This window comes from Cryptomeria japonica, chromosome 1 (assembly GCF_030272615.1).
Source record: "Cryptomeria japonica chromosome 1, Sugi_1.0, whole genome shotgun sequence".
Lineage (NCBI taxonomy): Eukaryota > Viridiplantae > Streptophyta > Pinopsida > Cupressales > Cupressaceae > Cryptomeria > Cryptomeria japonica.
The window spans coordinates 451,897,590-451,913,479 of record NC_081405.1 but is presented as its reverse complement, the minus strand read 5'-3'; the positions used below and the strand labels follow the sequence as shown (position 1 = coordinate 451,913,479).

The 15,890-nt window shown below is 32.1% G+C and overlaps 2 protein-coding genes across 2 annotated transcripts; both read right to left on the bottom strand.

The window, feature by feature from the left end:
• Positions 1-516: 516 nt before the first annotated feature.
• On the bottom strand, positions 517-1,681 carry LOC131066508 (membrane protein PM19L). The gene is made up of 4 exons (XM_058001285.2): positions 1,416-1,681; positions 1,120-1,339; positions 994-1,039; positions 517-893 (listed from the first exon to the last, which is right to left on the bottom strand). Exons 1-4 carry the CDS (start codon positions 1,540-1,542, stop codon positions 813-815), a joined length of 474 nt encoding a protein of 157 aa, XP_057857268.2. The 5' UTR covers positions 1,543-1,681; the 3' UTR covers positions 517-812.
• Positions 1,682-11,915: 10,234 nt separating this feature from the next.
• Positions 11,916-13,075, bottom strand: LOC131064623 (membrane protein PM19L). The gene is made up of 4 exons (XM_057998812.2): positions 12,804-13,075; positions 12,494-12,713; positions 12,367-12,412; positions 11,916-12,266 (listed from the first exon to the last, which is right to left on the bottom strand). The coding sequence occupies exons 1-4, from the start codon at positions 12,928-12,930 to the stop codon at positions 12,186-12,188; spliced, it is 474 nt and encodes a 157-aa protein (XP_057854795.2). The 5' UTR covers positions 12,931-13,075; the 3' UTR covers positions 11,916-12,185.
• Between the last annotated feature and the right edge of the window lie 2,815 nt (positions 13,076-15,890).

Here is a 15,890-nt window from a genome sequence, read left to right as displayed (position 1 = left end):
GGTATGATTGTCATTTGCTTTAATTGCTCGTAAGACTATGAATTTATCAATCAATTTAGTAAGAAAAGCTTTAAACTATCACAAAAAATGTATTATTTTTAATCATTATGAAAATAGAGAAAAAAATAATTAATCTTTGTAATTAATTTCAAATTTTAAAAGTTATTTTTCAATTTAGATTTAAATTTTTTTTATGATAAGTAATTTTTACATATATATTTAATAAGAAGATAATCATTATGAAAATAGAGAAAAAAATAATTAATCTTTGTAATGAATTTCAAATTTTAAAAGTTATTTTTCAATTTAGATTTAAATTATTTTTATGATAAGTAATTTTTACATATATATTTAATAACTCTTCTTAATTTATTTTATATTATGAATATTATATAGTTTAAAATTTGATATCTCTATATTACATAATTTTAATTTTTTTTATAAATATGCTAATCTTCTCATGATCAAATATAAATAAATTACACGAGAACAAATGATAAAAAATAAGACGAAAAATAAAATAAAAGCATAATAGGTCCTTTATTAGATTTATAGAAAATAAGGGTATCCACATAGAATCTTCCATCAATAGAAGCTAGAAATTTCCTGAGAAGCAAGAAAATTCCAAGCTGAGACAAATAAAAGGAATAAAGCAACAGCAATTCTTACAATCATAAGAATTGCTAAAGGAAACATCAAACAGGTCTGACTTTTGGTTTTCAGGAATGTAAAACATAGCTGACATTTTTGCAAGAAAGGGCAACCATTGAAGTAAACACATTCCAATCTGATATCCTCGTACGTTCTTCTACTCAGCGGTGAGATTGAATGAGTGCCGCTACATACAAGAGTTGCGTGACAGACAGAATTATTACAAACGACTCCACCGTTTTCTGCACAAACGTTCAAACACACAGTAAATGAAATCTTCTCTTACAAATGGAAATAGCCACTCGTTGTATGGAAGATAAAAAAGAATGAATTTCTGCTTACCAGACGCGAGTTTCTACCGTGCAAATCGACTTCCTTCCAAGCCAATCTACATGAAACGTAGACACAATGTTACTCATTCCATCGAGGATGGTATAAAAATAAAGCATCAATGAAAGAATAACGTACCCCATGGCCAACAGAGTGAGACCCCACGCTGTGAGAGCAGCAGAGGCAGCAGAGGCCAAGCCATTTTCTGTCCGTGAGCGCAAGTAATGAAGCCCGGAAAGGCACGAAGCACCTCCCACCACTCCTGCTATCAATGCAAAGATTATGAAGAATCCAGTGGCAGCATTTCCCATTGGAAAGTAGACCGCCCAGTATGGATTGGGCAGTGGAATTCCCAGCCCTGCAAGTGCACACCAAACATTGCCCTAATGAGATACATCTTTATATCATGATTTGAAAAGAAAACTTTATATTACCTGTGATGATTTCATGGTCGATTGCCTTGTTAAGAGCCCACCCTGCTGTTGCACATACGATTATATACATGCACAAGTTCAGAACCAGAATAGACAGTGCAACCGACTTCATCATTTCCTTGGCCATTTTCAATGAAGCAGATAACTGGGATGATAATTATGATTAGAACACAGAAGATCTGAACAAGCAGTCTTTCTCAATGTGGCAGCTAACAACAAATTGCACAATTTTTATACGCATATCTTGCTTGAACACATATTTATTTAAATTTAAAAAGGAAGTAGATATAATGTGAATGACTTTGGTTTTGGTTTTCTTTCATAAAGTAATAATCATACTTTGATTTGTTGGAAGGTGAATGACTTGTTGGGGACACCTCCTTCTTGGATTAAAGTTGCCTGCCTTATATTTTCGGGAATCGACAACTGTAAAGTGATCTGCCGACCACCATCCTTGCTGTCAGATTTCGATTTTTTTTTGGTTAAACTTCACCGTGAATTCACTTAAAAGTTCTCAACAATGCTAATCATAAGAGGAAACGTTATCAGATTTCTTAGTTAACACCAAAAGAATATCCTAGACCATCTTGGCAAAAGAGAAATCAAGGATAAAAGATCTGTAACCGAATAGTCCAAACAAAGACTTTATTTAGTAGACAAACATTCCCCCCATCCAACTTTCTACTCATCGAAAACCATGTAAAGAAATTCCTTTGAAGTTGTCAAGTATTATAGACCAGGCATTATTAAAGTCTGGATTATATCCACACGGCCTTCGTGTCATTCATCCAGCAAAGGAAATTAAAGTGTACAGAAATTTCAATCAATTGTGTCAAAATCTGGTATCACTGTTTTTCTCCAAAACAGTACAGTTATTACATTCTTTATTCAGATAAAAAGTTCTTAATCAAGAATATCAAAATTATTTTAAAAGTTATTTTAGCAATAATATTATGTTATTAATAATCCGATCAAAAGTTTTTATTCTTTTATTATATCATTTAAGAGTAGGACAACCTTCAAGAAGTTTACCATTAATTTCAATAGATTATTATATAGATTTGAAAGGATAAAGACATGATCATTCTTAATATTGTTCATATCTTATTTTATTACATTTTTTTTCACATGTTCTTAAGTTTTCTAGATTGAGTTAAATACCAAAGATTGAATAGCATGACTTAATTTTCCTAAATAAAAGGTTGACAAAGCCTAATCCCTTTCATTTAGGATAATATTTAGGAAAATTGCCACAAACATCATGTCTTGCCAGAACTTTCCAAGGGTCACAACCATGAAGAGTTTCGATAATCTATTTCACTACCAAAAAAATTCCTTGAATATGAAAATTCTTAAGACCCATTCTTCTAAGCTTTTAAACCTCCAACAACACTTGCAGTTGGATACATGTCTTATTTTACCTAGCTTTCATTTGATGAAAGGATAATTGTAATCAATTGTTCAAACTACCTCATATGTGAGGACATACCAACCCAACAAAGGAAATAAATATAGAAAGATGAGAAACCTCTTGAAAAGATTGAAATATTTCAACGATACACATAAAATTAGAATGCCACTTATTTATTTTTAATAATCTTCTTCATCACCCAAGACTAAATTTCGTTCAATGAAAGAATTAAAACAATGAAATTCCAAAATATCTTGCTTGTTTGTTTTGACCATCCCACTCCAATTCATCCTTAACAAACCAATCAAGGGGGTGCTCCTTCCAACTAAGCATAAAATAATTATGCACAATAATCTTAGAACTAGAAAAAATGCAGTAGCACTCCAATATTTTAACCAATTTTCTAATCCTTAATTGAATGAAAAGGAGGAGGAAGCGGAGAGTTAGTGCTAGGGGACACAAAATCCCCCCCTCCGTTACTATGATTTATTCTTCTTCATAGCTTTAGTATTATTGGTTATTAGGATATTTTTCCTTTTACCGCCCTACGTTTCAATCATCATCAAGAAGCCTAGCTCGGGAACAAGTGTTGTTTTTGTGCTCACCTACCTTTGTTAAAAGTTTTAGTTATCCCCAAGGTTGAGAGGGGATTATAAGGGTACTTTGAGGCTTAAGTGAACATGGTATTATCTATAGCATTTCCAACATTATATATATTACATATTTACTCTACCTCCTCCTACTATTATTCTTATCCTCAATCCAAGTTTGGGGGGCACTGTAGAGGTTCTAGAATGGAACCCAAACCCTACTATATTTTAGATTTTGCTTTTTAATATTTATATTTTGTTTTCCCATGTTATTTCTTTGAGCTTGGTGTTCACTACTCTCTTTATGTGTTTCTCTAAGAGGTGAGGTGAGATACAAGGAAAAAAATCCTTTTTTTAGTATGTTGAAGAAGTTGGAGTTGGTGCTATTGTTCAAAAGAAATTGAGAATATTAGCGAATCTTAGAAATGTGCCATGGTGTTTGGAGAGACCATTACAATTTCTAAAAGAGTAGTGTTTATTAAAGATGGAAGGGTAGAGAAAGGATATCTTGAGAAACTGTATTCCCTTATATATCCACCTTGAATTTTGTGAATGGTAAGATTGTAAACATTATTGAGAATGAAGAACATAGGCATTAAAAATGTTGACATTTTCTTGGTCTATGTGAGCAGATACTTTATGTCCTTTCACATTTTTTTTTTATGATTGGGGAATGTCCTCTCGCCCTTTTTTTAATGACTGGGCAATACATCACTATGGGAAGAAATGTGTTGATTATATATTAATATGGATAGGATGATTTAGAAAGAGTTATGTTTAATTTTCGGTAAAAATACAAACTTGTCTCACACTTTTATAAAAGAAATGACCAACACAGATTTAATTTTCAATTTAGACCACATAAAAGTGGTCATTATGTTTTGAATTTTAAAATAACATAAACTTATGAAATGTAGAGCTCTTAATGAAGATTATATTTGTATTTTTTTTTTAGTCAGTTTAATATATATATTTTTTAAATCCAAGAAAAGATTTTTAATTACTAAAAACTTATAAAAAATGAGGTTGATGGGATATCACAAATAAAGAACAAACAATACTTTCCCTTGATTTTTTCTCCAAATTGATAGCGCTAATATCTAGTGCATTATTTAAAAAAAAAATTTGATGAATATTTTGTTTTAATAGTTACATTTCAAAGTAAAACTTCATCAAAACATCATAGTTTTCATGGGATGCTAGCTGTTGTCTATTTTTTAATCATTAAAAAAAATTATACTCATTTGGAGAGGATTCTCTCCTCTAGTGCACTATATATATTACACTAATTTAGTAAGTTATATAATTTATATAATTATACTATCTTATGTTATCTTTCTATAAAAGAAATATAACAAACATAAAATCCATGCAATAGCCTCAAATAATATATTGTAGTAACTTGAGGTATAAACACCCTTTCCTATCTTATAAATTTTTTATGTTGGAGCAACTTGAAATATGTCGTACCCTTTTCATTCCTTGAAGATCAAAGTACACAAGGAAGAAAGGGGATTTCCCCATCTTTAATTTTAAGAAAATATTAATTGAAGACGTGGGTTTCTACTGGACTAATTAATTAAGATTTGAAGTGCCATGATCACTCTTGCTTCAGACTAAACATAGAGCACTAGTACATAATGAAGAGCATTAGTAGTTTTGTTTGAGTCGACCTTATGTTGTTGAAGTTTGAAATCTAAACTCTGCTATTTTAAACCCATGTACTATTGGCATATGTGGTACATGTATATAAGGTCGACTCAAACAAAACTATTAACAAAGATCAAAATATAAATAATACTATTACCAAGCTCCATGCAAAAACCTCATACTTACACCATACGAATCACTATGGCCTTAAAAATAAATCGAGGAAACAACAATACAATAATCAAGTGTAGCTTTATTGAGTGACTATGGGGACTTATACAAAGGTTGCCAAGATTGGCAAGAGATTCAAGAACCGTATCAATTCCTCAAGATATGTCACGTTGATATCCATGTGGGAATTGATAGTTATGTATTGAGTCAATGACCATAAGTATCTTGAGAAACACCTTCGATAAGATTGTCCAACATATAGCTATGATTTTGATCATCCCTAGCATCTAGATCATGACATATATATATATATATATATATATGAAGATCCATTTTATAGGCCAAGCTAGTATGCTAGCTGAATTGAGACCTTAAATATCATTTTAACATAATAAAATGGACCATGAGTAGTTGTGATAATGTCATTAGAAACAAAGATGCAACCATTTTCCTCTTGATATAATGTATTATCTTTGCATTCATTTCTTTTTACACAATCTTATTCAAACCATCTATTAAAATCTCCAGTTTTCTTTCTAGAGACCCTTAATAGAACAATGTATTATCTATTTTTATAAAAAAATATAAAATCTCAGTATAGGTTGGTAATTTGAGTGGCATCCAACTAGAAAAATATTTTCTCATTAATCATACCAAATTGTCATATCAGACTACATTCCAACACTACTGACGAAGCAATTGCATAACTCAAAATTTATGTTATCACATACCATGGCTGTGAAATTCGCATAAAATGCTGAAATATATGCAGGTTTACAATTTATGTATTTATTTTTAAATAGATTCACATGAGGCATATTAGGAAAATATTACAACGGTTACACCTTGTAAAGTAGAAGCACGAGGTTTTTTCTTGTGCTCTCCATAATTGTTGGAGTAATAAGGTTCTTTACTTAATTAATTAAGGCATATTGATTTATTAATTAAGTCACATTTTACTTTATTTTCACTTAAGCTAAATTTAGGAAGCTAAACTTAGGCCCATTAATAATTAATTTATTATTAATTATTAATTTCTTTTAGGGTTTATGTTTTTAGGTTTTGATCTCCTTTTATAGGGATTGATCCCTTTTGTAATCCTTAATAATCTGATTATTATTATTGCATATTCTTGCTTTGGGGTTTCAAAACAACTTTTGTGTATTGTATGAATCTTCCATTGTTGTGACAGGTTATTTGCATACAGATGTTCACTAGGTTTTGTGAGGTTGTATTTCACAACTTTAACATGGTATTAGATCTTCAGACATGAGGCTTTATTGTTCGTTTGATTGGCAGATTCTACCTATAGTAGGTTTTTTGTACAATTTGGGCTGATTTGGACCTCACCATTAAATCCGACACATGTGAAATAGTCAAGATTGACCTATTATTTTTCAATTTTTGATTCATAGGGCCAAATCTGTGAGGGTTTGAAGAACATAATTTTTTTCTGATATAGGGGGCACCTGATTTTTCGAGCAATTCAAGCAAAAAAGGACCTCATGGTTGGATTCAGGAGGCCAATTCCATAAAATTTCATATATAATTCAGCCAATTTGGGCATCAAGGACCTTTGAGGCAAAATTAAAAAGCTTGTACGGGTCAATTTAGCTGAGGGCACACAAATAGAGGCAAAATATGAGAATAGCTAAAAAATCTAGGCACTTTGGCACAAAACAAAGGTCACCATCGCACTCAGAATACCCAAAAACCCCTAAATCGCTTGCCAAATCATCAAAATCGGAGGACAAAATTATTTTTGGCATACTTTATGAGGCACGAAAATCCGTACAGTCGTACTGCTTGCACATGCATTAGTACCTGCGTCAGAATTTTATTCAAAAAAAATCTGGTAAAAAAAAATTAAAAAAAATTATCATGCAAAAATATTTTGGGGGTGCAAACTTTTTTTTGAAGGAAAGTTTTTTTTTTAATTAAAAAAAAATAGAGGTCAAACATTCTGAAGCAAAAGTACCATGCATCAACGCTGATGTCAGTGGTACAAATGGCTTGCATGGCCCTTGTGACCCTCTTTGTGCCCTAAAAGAGGGGTTTTTTTTTCTTTCGGCCATAACTTCGACATAAGATATCGTTTTTTCACAAACGAGATATCATCGAAAAGTTGGTTTAGTCAAATTTCCAGATATATGGGTTTCATAACCTGTTTTTATTGTTGGTACATTCTACAACCATTTGAAGTTAGAGGTGTTATGTTCAGTCTCAAGCTCATAACTTTTCACCGGTTTCTCTATTTTTCGCAATTTTAGTGGCATTGGGACGATGTTTCGGAGCTCTTCACAACCATCCATGCACTTTTTCCATATTTTACTCCAGGTACATTTTATTCATTTTTTTTGTGTTTTCACACTCTGGTGAATTACTTGGACATATAAGCTCGTGGAAACTTCTCAGTTGTGATGGATGACTCGTTTTTGGTTGTTCTTCATGTATTTCCAGTCTTGTGTCTTTTTTTGATATTCTGAGCTTTCATTGTAAGCACTTATAATTTTGTAAACACGCTGAGATAAAGTGCCTCGGCATTGCACATGTATTGCGGGATCTTGCACATCATTTTTATGTCTTATTGTACTCGCACTATGATATAAATTGTCGCGGAGATTTGATGTTTGCCTTTGTTTTTCCTTCATACCTTTCTCATGCATGTGTGCCTTGATTTGCACACCCTTTGTATTTGCTTGTACTTTCATGTTTGCATGGTTAGATGTTCTTGGTTCTTCTTCATGCACTACATTATGGTATTTAGATTTAGTGTACCTATCATATCTCTCCCTTTTCAGCATTATGGGGGGTTTCTTCTATTGGTGCTATTGCTTCCTTCGTTTCATGTTGGAGTGAGCTATGTATTTAGTATAAATGTTCCTATGTACTAGGCAGATGCAGCGACTGGTTACCCATGCATTTTGGTGAGATGGAGCACTTACCATATGGACACTCTTGCATTCTTATTTTTGGAGGTGACCTTCCATTTCTCACTTGATCAGTTCTTTAGACTATTAGTACTTGTGCCATCTGTATCTTCGAGTTCCAGATGTTTTGCTTGTGTTTGCCATCTGATTCGGATTCGAGTAGTGTCATTAAGGGCACTCATGCAGATTCATGTCTTCTTGATCTTGATCATCTTTTGTTTTAGAGGAGGTTCTTATTTCCACATCATAGCAACCATTCTAAGATAGTGTTTGCAGCTTCTTCATGCTTCAGTATTTCTTCATGCTCGTCTTTTGTTCCTATTTTTTGGAACATTCTTGTTTGGAAGCTTCTTAGTCCTTCACTTGTGTTTCTCTTCTTGGAGAGGAGTTTTTTTCACACAAGTTTTTCTCCTTTTCTCCACTTTATAGTGATTTCATTGTACTTGGGTACCTCACCAGGCTTTGTTGTCGGGACCCATTTTTGCTTTCATGCATCTAGTCCTTAGTTTTTTTAGCTTCTCCATAACTTCATCTTAAGAGGGGGTGTTGGAGTAATAAGGTTCTTTACTTAATTAATTAAATCATATTGATTTATTAATTAAGTCACCTTTTACTTTATTTTCACTTAAGCTAAATTTAGGAAGCTAAACTTAGGCCCATTAATAATTAATTCAATATTAACTATTAATTGCTTTTAGGGTTTACGTTTTTAGATTTTGATCTCCTTTTATAAGGATTGATCCCTTTTGTAATCCTTAATAATCCGATTATTATTATTGCATATTCTTGCTCTGGGGTTTCAAAGCAACTTTTGTGTTTTGTATGAATCTTCCATTGTTATGACAGGTTATTTGCATACAGGTATTCACTGAGTTTTGTGAGGTTGTATTTCACAACTTTGACAATAATTACTTCTTATAAAAGAACTTTCACCCCATAAAGAGCAGCCATGTGAAAGCCTTAAGTAATGCGTTAATTTTCCTTTGATAAACTACTCTATATTTGTGAGATTCAAAATATTGTTTACTATTGCTATTATTAGCCATAGTCAATGGAGTGCTTTAATATTGTTCAAACATAGTTTTAATCTTTCTACCATTCAAGAAACTTTTATGATATTATTAGGCTCATATAATTGAAGCCATGTGTTATAGTTACAAAGAAAATCAGATTCAAAATATTGTTTTATACTACTATTGTAAGTCATAATCAATGGAATGCTAGTATTGTTCAAATTGAGCTTTCATCTTCCTACCATTCAATTACACTTTGATGGCATTATTAGACCCATTAAATTGAAGCCATGCAGTACAAAAATTGATAGTTACATTACGAAACTAATAGTTACAAAGAAAGTTATTAAAAGACAAAGTACTACTTCTTGCTACCATTGTTAGCCATAATCGATGGAACACTAATCCACTGCCAAGTTTTTTTCATTTTTTACTGCAATAAAAATTTATGATTTAGATAAGAATAGTTGAATAAAATTTACCAAGTGGACCCACGTGTAACTTTTTTTTGGTTACTTTATAAAAGAAAATTAAATTGTAAAATTTATGAAATGAATTCATTGAATAGTGTACCAAGCATTATAATTTATGGTCAGGATATGTGAAAACCTTATTTGGCTAATAAAATCCCATATGTTAAATAAACTTTTGTGTTATTCAATTAACTATAAACGTTCCATCAAATATATTTCCAAATTACTTTCTACATTTAGGTGTGGACTGCTAATAGTAGTGACATAGTATTGTGTTGCCTTTTTAAGTGATATAAGTCAATGAAATGAGTAATACAACGTTACTTGAACCATAGTTGTAGAATAAGTTTTGATAAATAAATGGTCTCTCACAAAGATTTTACCAATCTCTTATTGTACTTATACATAACTAAATTGTTTTTAAGAGAAATTCACTTTATGTTGTGTATTATGAACATGAAAATGTTTGTTGAACTAGAGATATACAAACATATTTAGGATTAGTCCTAGGAAGATGAAAAAAATCTTTAGCCTTTCATAGGTAAAATCCCCATCAAGTTTATCAAAGGTAGCACACCTATTTCCCAAAAATCGAATTCCCAAAACAAAAAATCCATTCAAAATTTCTGGGAAAAGTTAGATGAGCAATAATTTAAAGAAACACTAATCTAATTTCCTTCAAATGAAAGAGCTCTATGCTCTTAAATTTTCCAAATATGTTTAAATTATTATTCAAAGATATACACAACAACCATAATTAAGAGTCATGATCACCAAAAACTACATACATAACTATAGGGACAAAGATAAATAAACTACTCCACAAACCCTCTTTATTCGAGTTAAGTTACTCGCCTTATGAAATTAATGATGAAAGAGAGATCAAGAGATACATCTACATTGAGACAACATGTATATACATCAAAATTCAAATACCTGGTTGTAGCTATGAGTTTGGTGGGGAGTTGGAGCTAGCCAAAAGAGGGGATTTTTTTTTTAACTTGGCTAGAACTATGAAGTGGGATAGAAGAAGGCTTTGGTAATGGCAAAGCCAAATTATCATTATTATCAAGTGGGCAAGCCACAAATTTTCTGAATTTGACAACTTCTCTAGCAAGTTTAGTAAATTTTTTTGGATATGGTGATTTGACGCCCAAACATCCTCGCTAATTGGCTAAGGACATAAGGTATTTAATTTTGTGTCACTTATCTTTTCCTTGAGCTAAAAAAATGATTTGTTGCAAAAAAAATCAAAGGGAAAGAAGGAAAAAACTACCGACAAAACAACAAAAAATAAAAGACAATGTCGATTTGCCAGCGTGAGACATATTTTTAGTGGGGAGCTCGCCTATAGGGGATAGCCTATCGACTAATTACTCTAACTCTAGAAGACTTTGGCATTCATCAAAAAATATATAACATAATAGCAACTGCTTGTAACTACCTTATTTCTTTCACGCATCCACTAACAAAATTTTGAGGCTCAACATTCAATGCATTTTCCCATACATATACTTTACATAATCAAAGTCATGAACTTCAAAATCAAAAAATAGCATTTTGATTTACATTTGTATATTGTGGTTGGAGCATTATACTTGCGATATTATACAATCGATTGGGTCACCATTCAATATTGCACTATTGTTAAAAATCACCTTAAGAAATACGGTCTCCAATCATGCTAGGCTTTCCTTTCTTTATTTTATTTATAAAATACAATATCTTAGCAGGGTTTCCCTTACACTTCATAGACCCTTCAATACTTCCATAATCCACAAAAACTCAAGCTTTCATCCAAGTGTATGTGAAAATATGTTGAAGGTGATGAAGCTAAGATTAATGTTAGATTTTATTAGATCATGAAATGTTAATATTTTTCTTTTACTTAGAGATTTTCAAAGTGACTTTACAACTCAACTTTTTTGTAATCTATATTGGATATACAAAAACTTATTTCTTTAGTGTAATAGTAGATATTAAAGTGAAAAAGAAAGACATTTTTCAAGCAATATTATTAATAGTAAAAATACCAATCTTATTATCAAAACTAAATTATATGAATAACATCTTAAGATATAAATGATACACAACAACACCATCATAATGGATGAATTTTTTAAAAAAATCTTAAAATACTTGTAAATATTTATTTTAATTATTATAAATATTTAATCTTCAATATAACCTAAACTCATATTTATTATATATAAAAAAAAAAACAATTATTGAAATACATCATCCAAATTAAAACAAATTACATTAAAAAAATAAAATAATAAGTCTTTTATTAGATTTAAAAAAATTAACTATCCACATAGCTTTGAAGAATCTTCTATCAAGAGAATCTAGACAATTCCAACGGAGACAAATACAAAAATAAAGTAACAACAATTCTGACACTCTTAAACAATGCTAAAGGAAACTTCAAATTGGTCTTACTTTTGGTTTTCAAGAACCTAAAACATAGGTAATGGTTTCAACCATTGAAGTAAACACTTTTCAATCTGATACCCTCGTACGTTCTTCTATTCAACGATGCGAATGGATGACAACAAGTACATACAACAGTTGTGTGACAGACAGAATTATTACAAATGACTCCACCGTTTTCTGCACAAACATTCAAACACACAGTAAATGAAATCTTCTCTTACCAATGGAAATAGGCACTCATTGTATGAAAGATAAGATAGAATGAATTTCTGCTTACCAGACGCGAGTTTCTACCGTGCAAATCGATTTCCTTCCACGCCAATCTGCATGAAATGTAGACACAATGTTAATTCATTCCATTGAGCATGATCTAAAAGTAAAGCATTGAAAAATAAGCAACGCACCCCATGGCCAAGAGAGTGAGACCCCAGGCTGTGAGAGCAGCTGAGACAGCAGAGGCCAACCCATTTTCTGTCCTTGAGCCTAAGTAATGAAGCCCAGAAAGGCATGAAGCACCTCCCACCACTCCTGCTATCAATGCAAAGATTATGAAGAATCCAGTGGCCGCATTTCCCATTGGAAAGTACACCGCCCACAATGGGTTTGGCAGTGGAATTCCCTCCCCTGAAAGTACACATCAAACATTGCTCTTAAAGAATACATCTTTATACATTTTAAAAAGGAAAGAGATATAATCTTTAAATTGAATATTACCTGTGATGATTTCATGGTCGATGGCCTTATTAAGAGCCCACCCTGCCGTTGCACATACGATTATATACATGCACAAGTTCAAAACCAGAATAGACAGTGCAACCGACTTCATCATTTCCTTGGCCATTTTCAACCAAGTAGTTAACTGGGATGCTTATAATTAGAACGCGGAAGATCTAAAGAAGCAATCTTTCTCAATGTGGCAGCTAACAACAAATTGCACAATTTATATAGGCATATCTTGCTTGGAGAGAATGTCCATTGTTATCTGAAAGTATACATCTACAATCTACAGTGCTTCGCTAATTTGGTTTTCGTTTTCTTTTATAAAGTAACCATTTTTTGATTTGTTGGAAGGTGAATGACTTGCTAGGGATGCCTTCCTCATATTGTTTTTTTTATTAAAGTTGCCTCCCTTGATATTTTTGGGAATCTACAACTGTAAAGTTCTCTGCTCACAACCATCCTTGCTGTAGGTTTCGATTTTGTGCTAAACTTGAGCGTGAATTCACATGAAGTTTTCAACAGTACTAATCATAAGATTCACTAAACTGTAAGGCTTCGAGGTTTCTGGTCAGTATAACCATTTTATATTTGGACCACGCAAGGTGTGGGCTAGCGTCAATTGCAAAATTCATTTCCCCAAAAGCTATCGGGTCGGGTCATCAATCTCCAACCACGTCAACTAGTTACAACAGTGCAAATGTGGGGCACTAACATAGTTCGAGGTTATGACATAAATGTGGTAATACAACACATTGCACTAGAGTACCTCCAGAATGCTAGGATTTCATTTGGTGCATGCCAATCCTTTCTCACATTGTTTTTATTTGAGTCATTAGAAAATAGGTTTTTGCTATTATTTATCAAAGAACCTTTTTGAATGAAAATTGTTCCCCTTAGTCTAGTGAGTCTTCCAAGCATAGAGTTGACTAGTGGTTGATTCAATTTGTTGAGACTTGAGTCTCTTAGTTATTATACCACTTATATATGGATTACTATAGTGTTTTTCTTTTATTATAGAATTGTGTTTGGGTATGATGAGGGTGTCACTCTTATCTTACATCTTGTGGTTGACGAGAGAACAAAATTGGGGTCTAGTGAAGTCGAACTTCTTTGTGGAGGTAGTTTCACCCTCTCATTTGGTTGTCATAGTGACATGTACCATGTCTTGTGAATTCTTTCAATTATGTCACAATGATTGAATATATTGGTAATGGTAGTATTATTTGTCATTGTGCTTGTTTATGACAATTGACACAAGCATCGGTGAGCAATGTGACACACGTATGTCACATTTTTAATGTGAAAAATTATTCATCCAAGGTTAGTTTAATTAATATACAGGAAAATGTATTTTGGGTATTTAATGCAATTTCAAAGTGAATTTAATGCGTTTTTCCTTGGTGGAGTGTAGCAACCACTGAACTAACACTAAATAAATAAACTCAATTTACTTTTCACAAGTTAAAAGCCAAAAGGTAGTAAATCATGATTTTTTTTGCTTTTAACACACAATCATTTAACTAAATGCATAAATATAAATTCACAAGAAAATTTATGAAAAGGTAATCATTTTTTTTCATTATATTGAAAATTTAATACATTACATAGCATAAATAAAGATTAACAAAGCTACCTTCTTAGTAATCTCTATTTTCCTCACAAGCCTCGACTAGTCAACTACAGGAGGGAGAGCATATCCGAGTGCTATTCCTCCAGCCATAAACCAATGGTCTCTAGCACACCGTCCTACTAGAAGTGGCCCTACCCTTCACAAAGAGTATAGACAAGGGGACCTATGTCAAGCCATTTGAATACGGGTGTTGTGTGCCACATATCTCATTCCAACCATACTACTTTAGACTATCTTCTAACTAAGTATGACCAATTTGGAAGATCTATGTTCTGGTGACACTTGTGAACTGACTAGTCGCATGCAGTGACAATTATGACATTTTGTCCTAAGTTTTATTTTTAAAAGAGTAAAAAATTCACTCACCTCTCACTTGACTTGGAGACTACTCTTATCCTAGGGTTTAGAAATTATTGACTCTCTAGTAAAATCACAAACTATCTTAAACTAATCATAGAGTTTAAGTACTTATCTAAATTGGACACCCTCCTTGCAATTGCAAACTAGGTTTCGAATTACCACCCTTTTTCCATGTGAAATTATATATATGACTTCTTAATAACATAAATTACAGACATATAAACTTTGAAGCATAACTCTTTGTATAGAACCCATTTAATCAAATACTCTTAATTTGCATTATCTTGTAACTAGTAATTAGACCATAATTTCTTGAATATATACTTATCTCAAATGTACCATCATGATAACTTATCCAGTGTTCATTAATAAAACAATAATTTCTTTTCTAAACAGGAGAACAACTCTTATGTCCTATAACCCTCACGTATGTCTATGTATATATATGCATATATACATGTACACACACACACACATACATACATACATATATATACATATACACACACACACACACACACACACACACACACACACACACACACACACACACACACACACACACACACACACACACACACACACACACACACACACACACACACACACACACACACACATATAAGTGCACAAAGATGGTGGTCAAAAAGGGGGTATAAGTGGACACTTTTTTTTTTTGAAATTAGGTGAACCTGAACTTGGAAGCAAAATTTGAAAGTCATCCACTCAAGATATGAAGACAATCAAAAAACAAATATTGTAGTACTCTGAATCTAGTTTCCAAACTACTAAAGTTTTTTAAAATTGGATAATATTAAGGGGGGTCAAATCCTTCGTGCATGAAAAACTGACCCTGATTTTTTCTGAAAAACATAACATAGTGTCTGACGTGCACATCAAAAAAGTCATAGTTAGATTTAGTATTTTGACAAATCCTTTGGCAGAAAGATAGTTAAGAGTAAGCATTAGAAGATGTGTATTATTTTGTTATTTTTTGTTGAGTTTTTTTTTTTTTAAATTGTAAAGAATCAAGCGCACTACAATAATATATAAAGTTTTTAAAATTTGGATAAGGATATCAAAAGTTATTC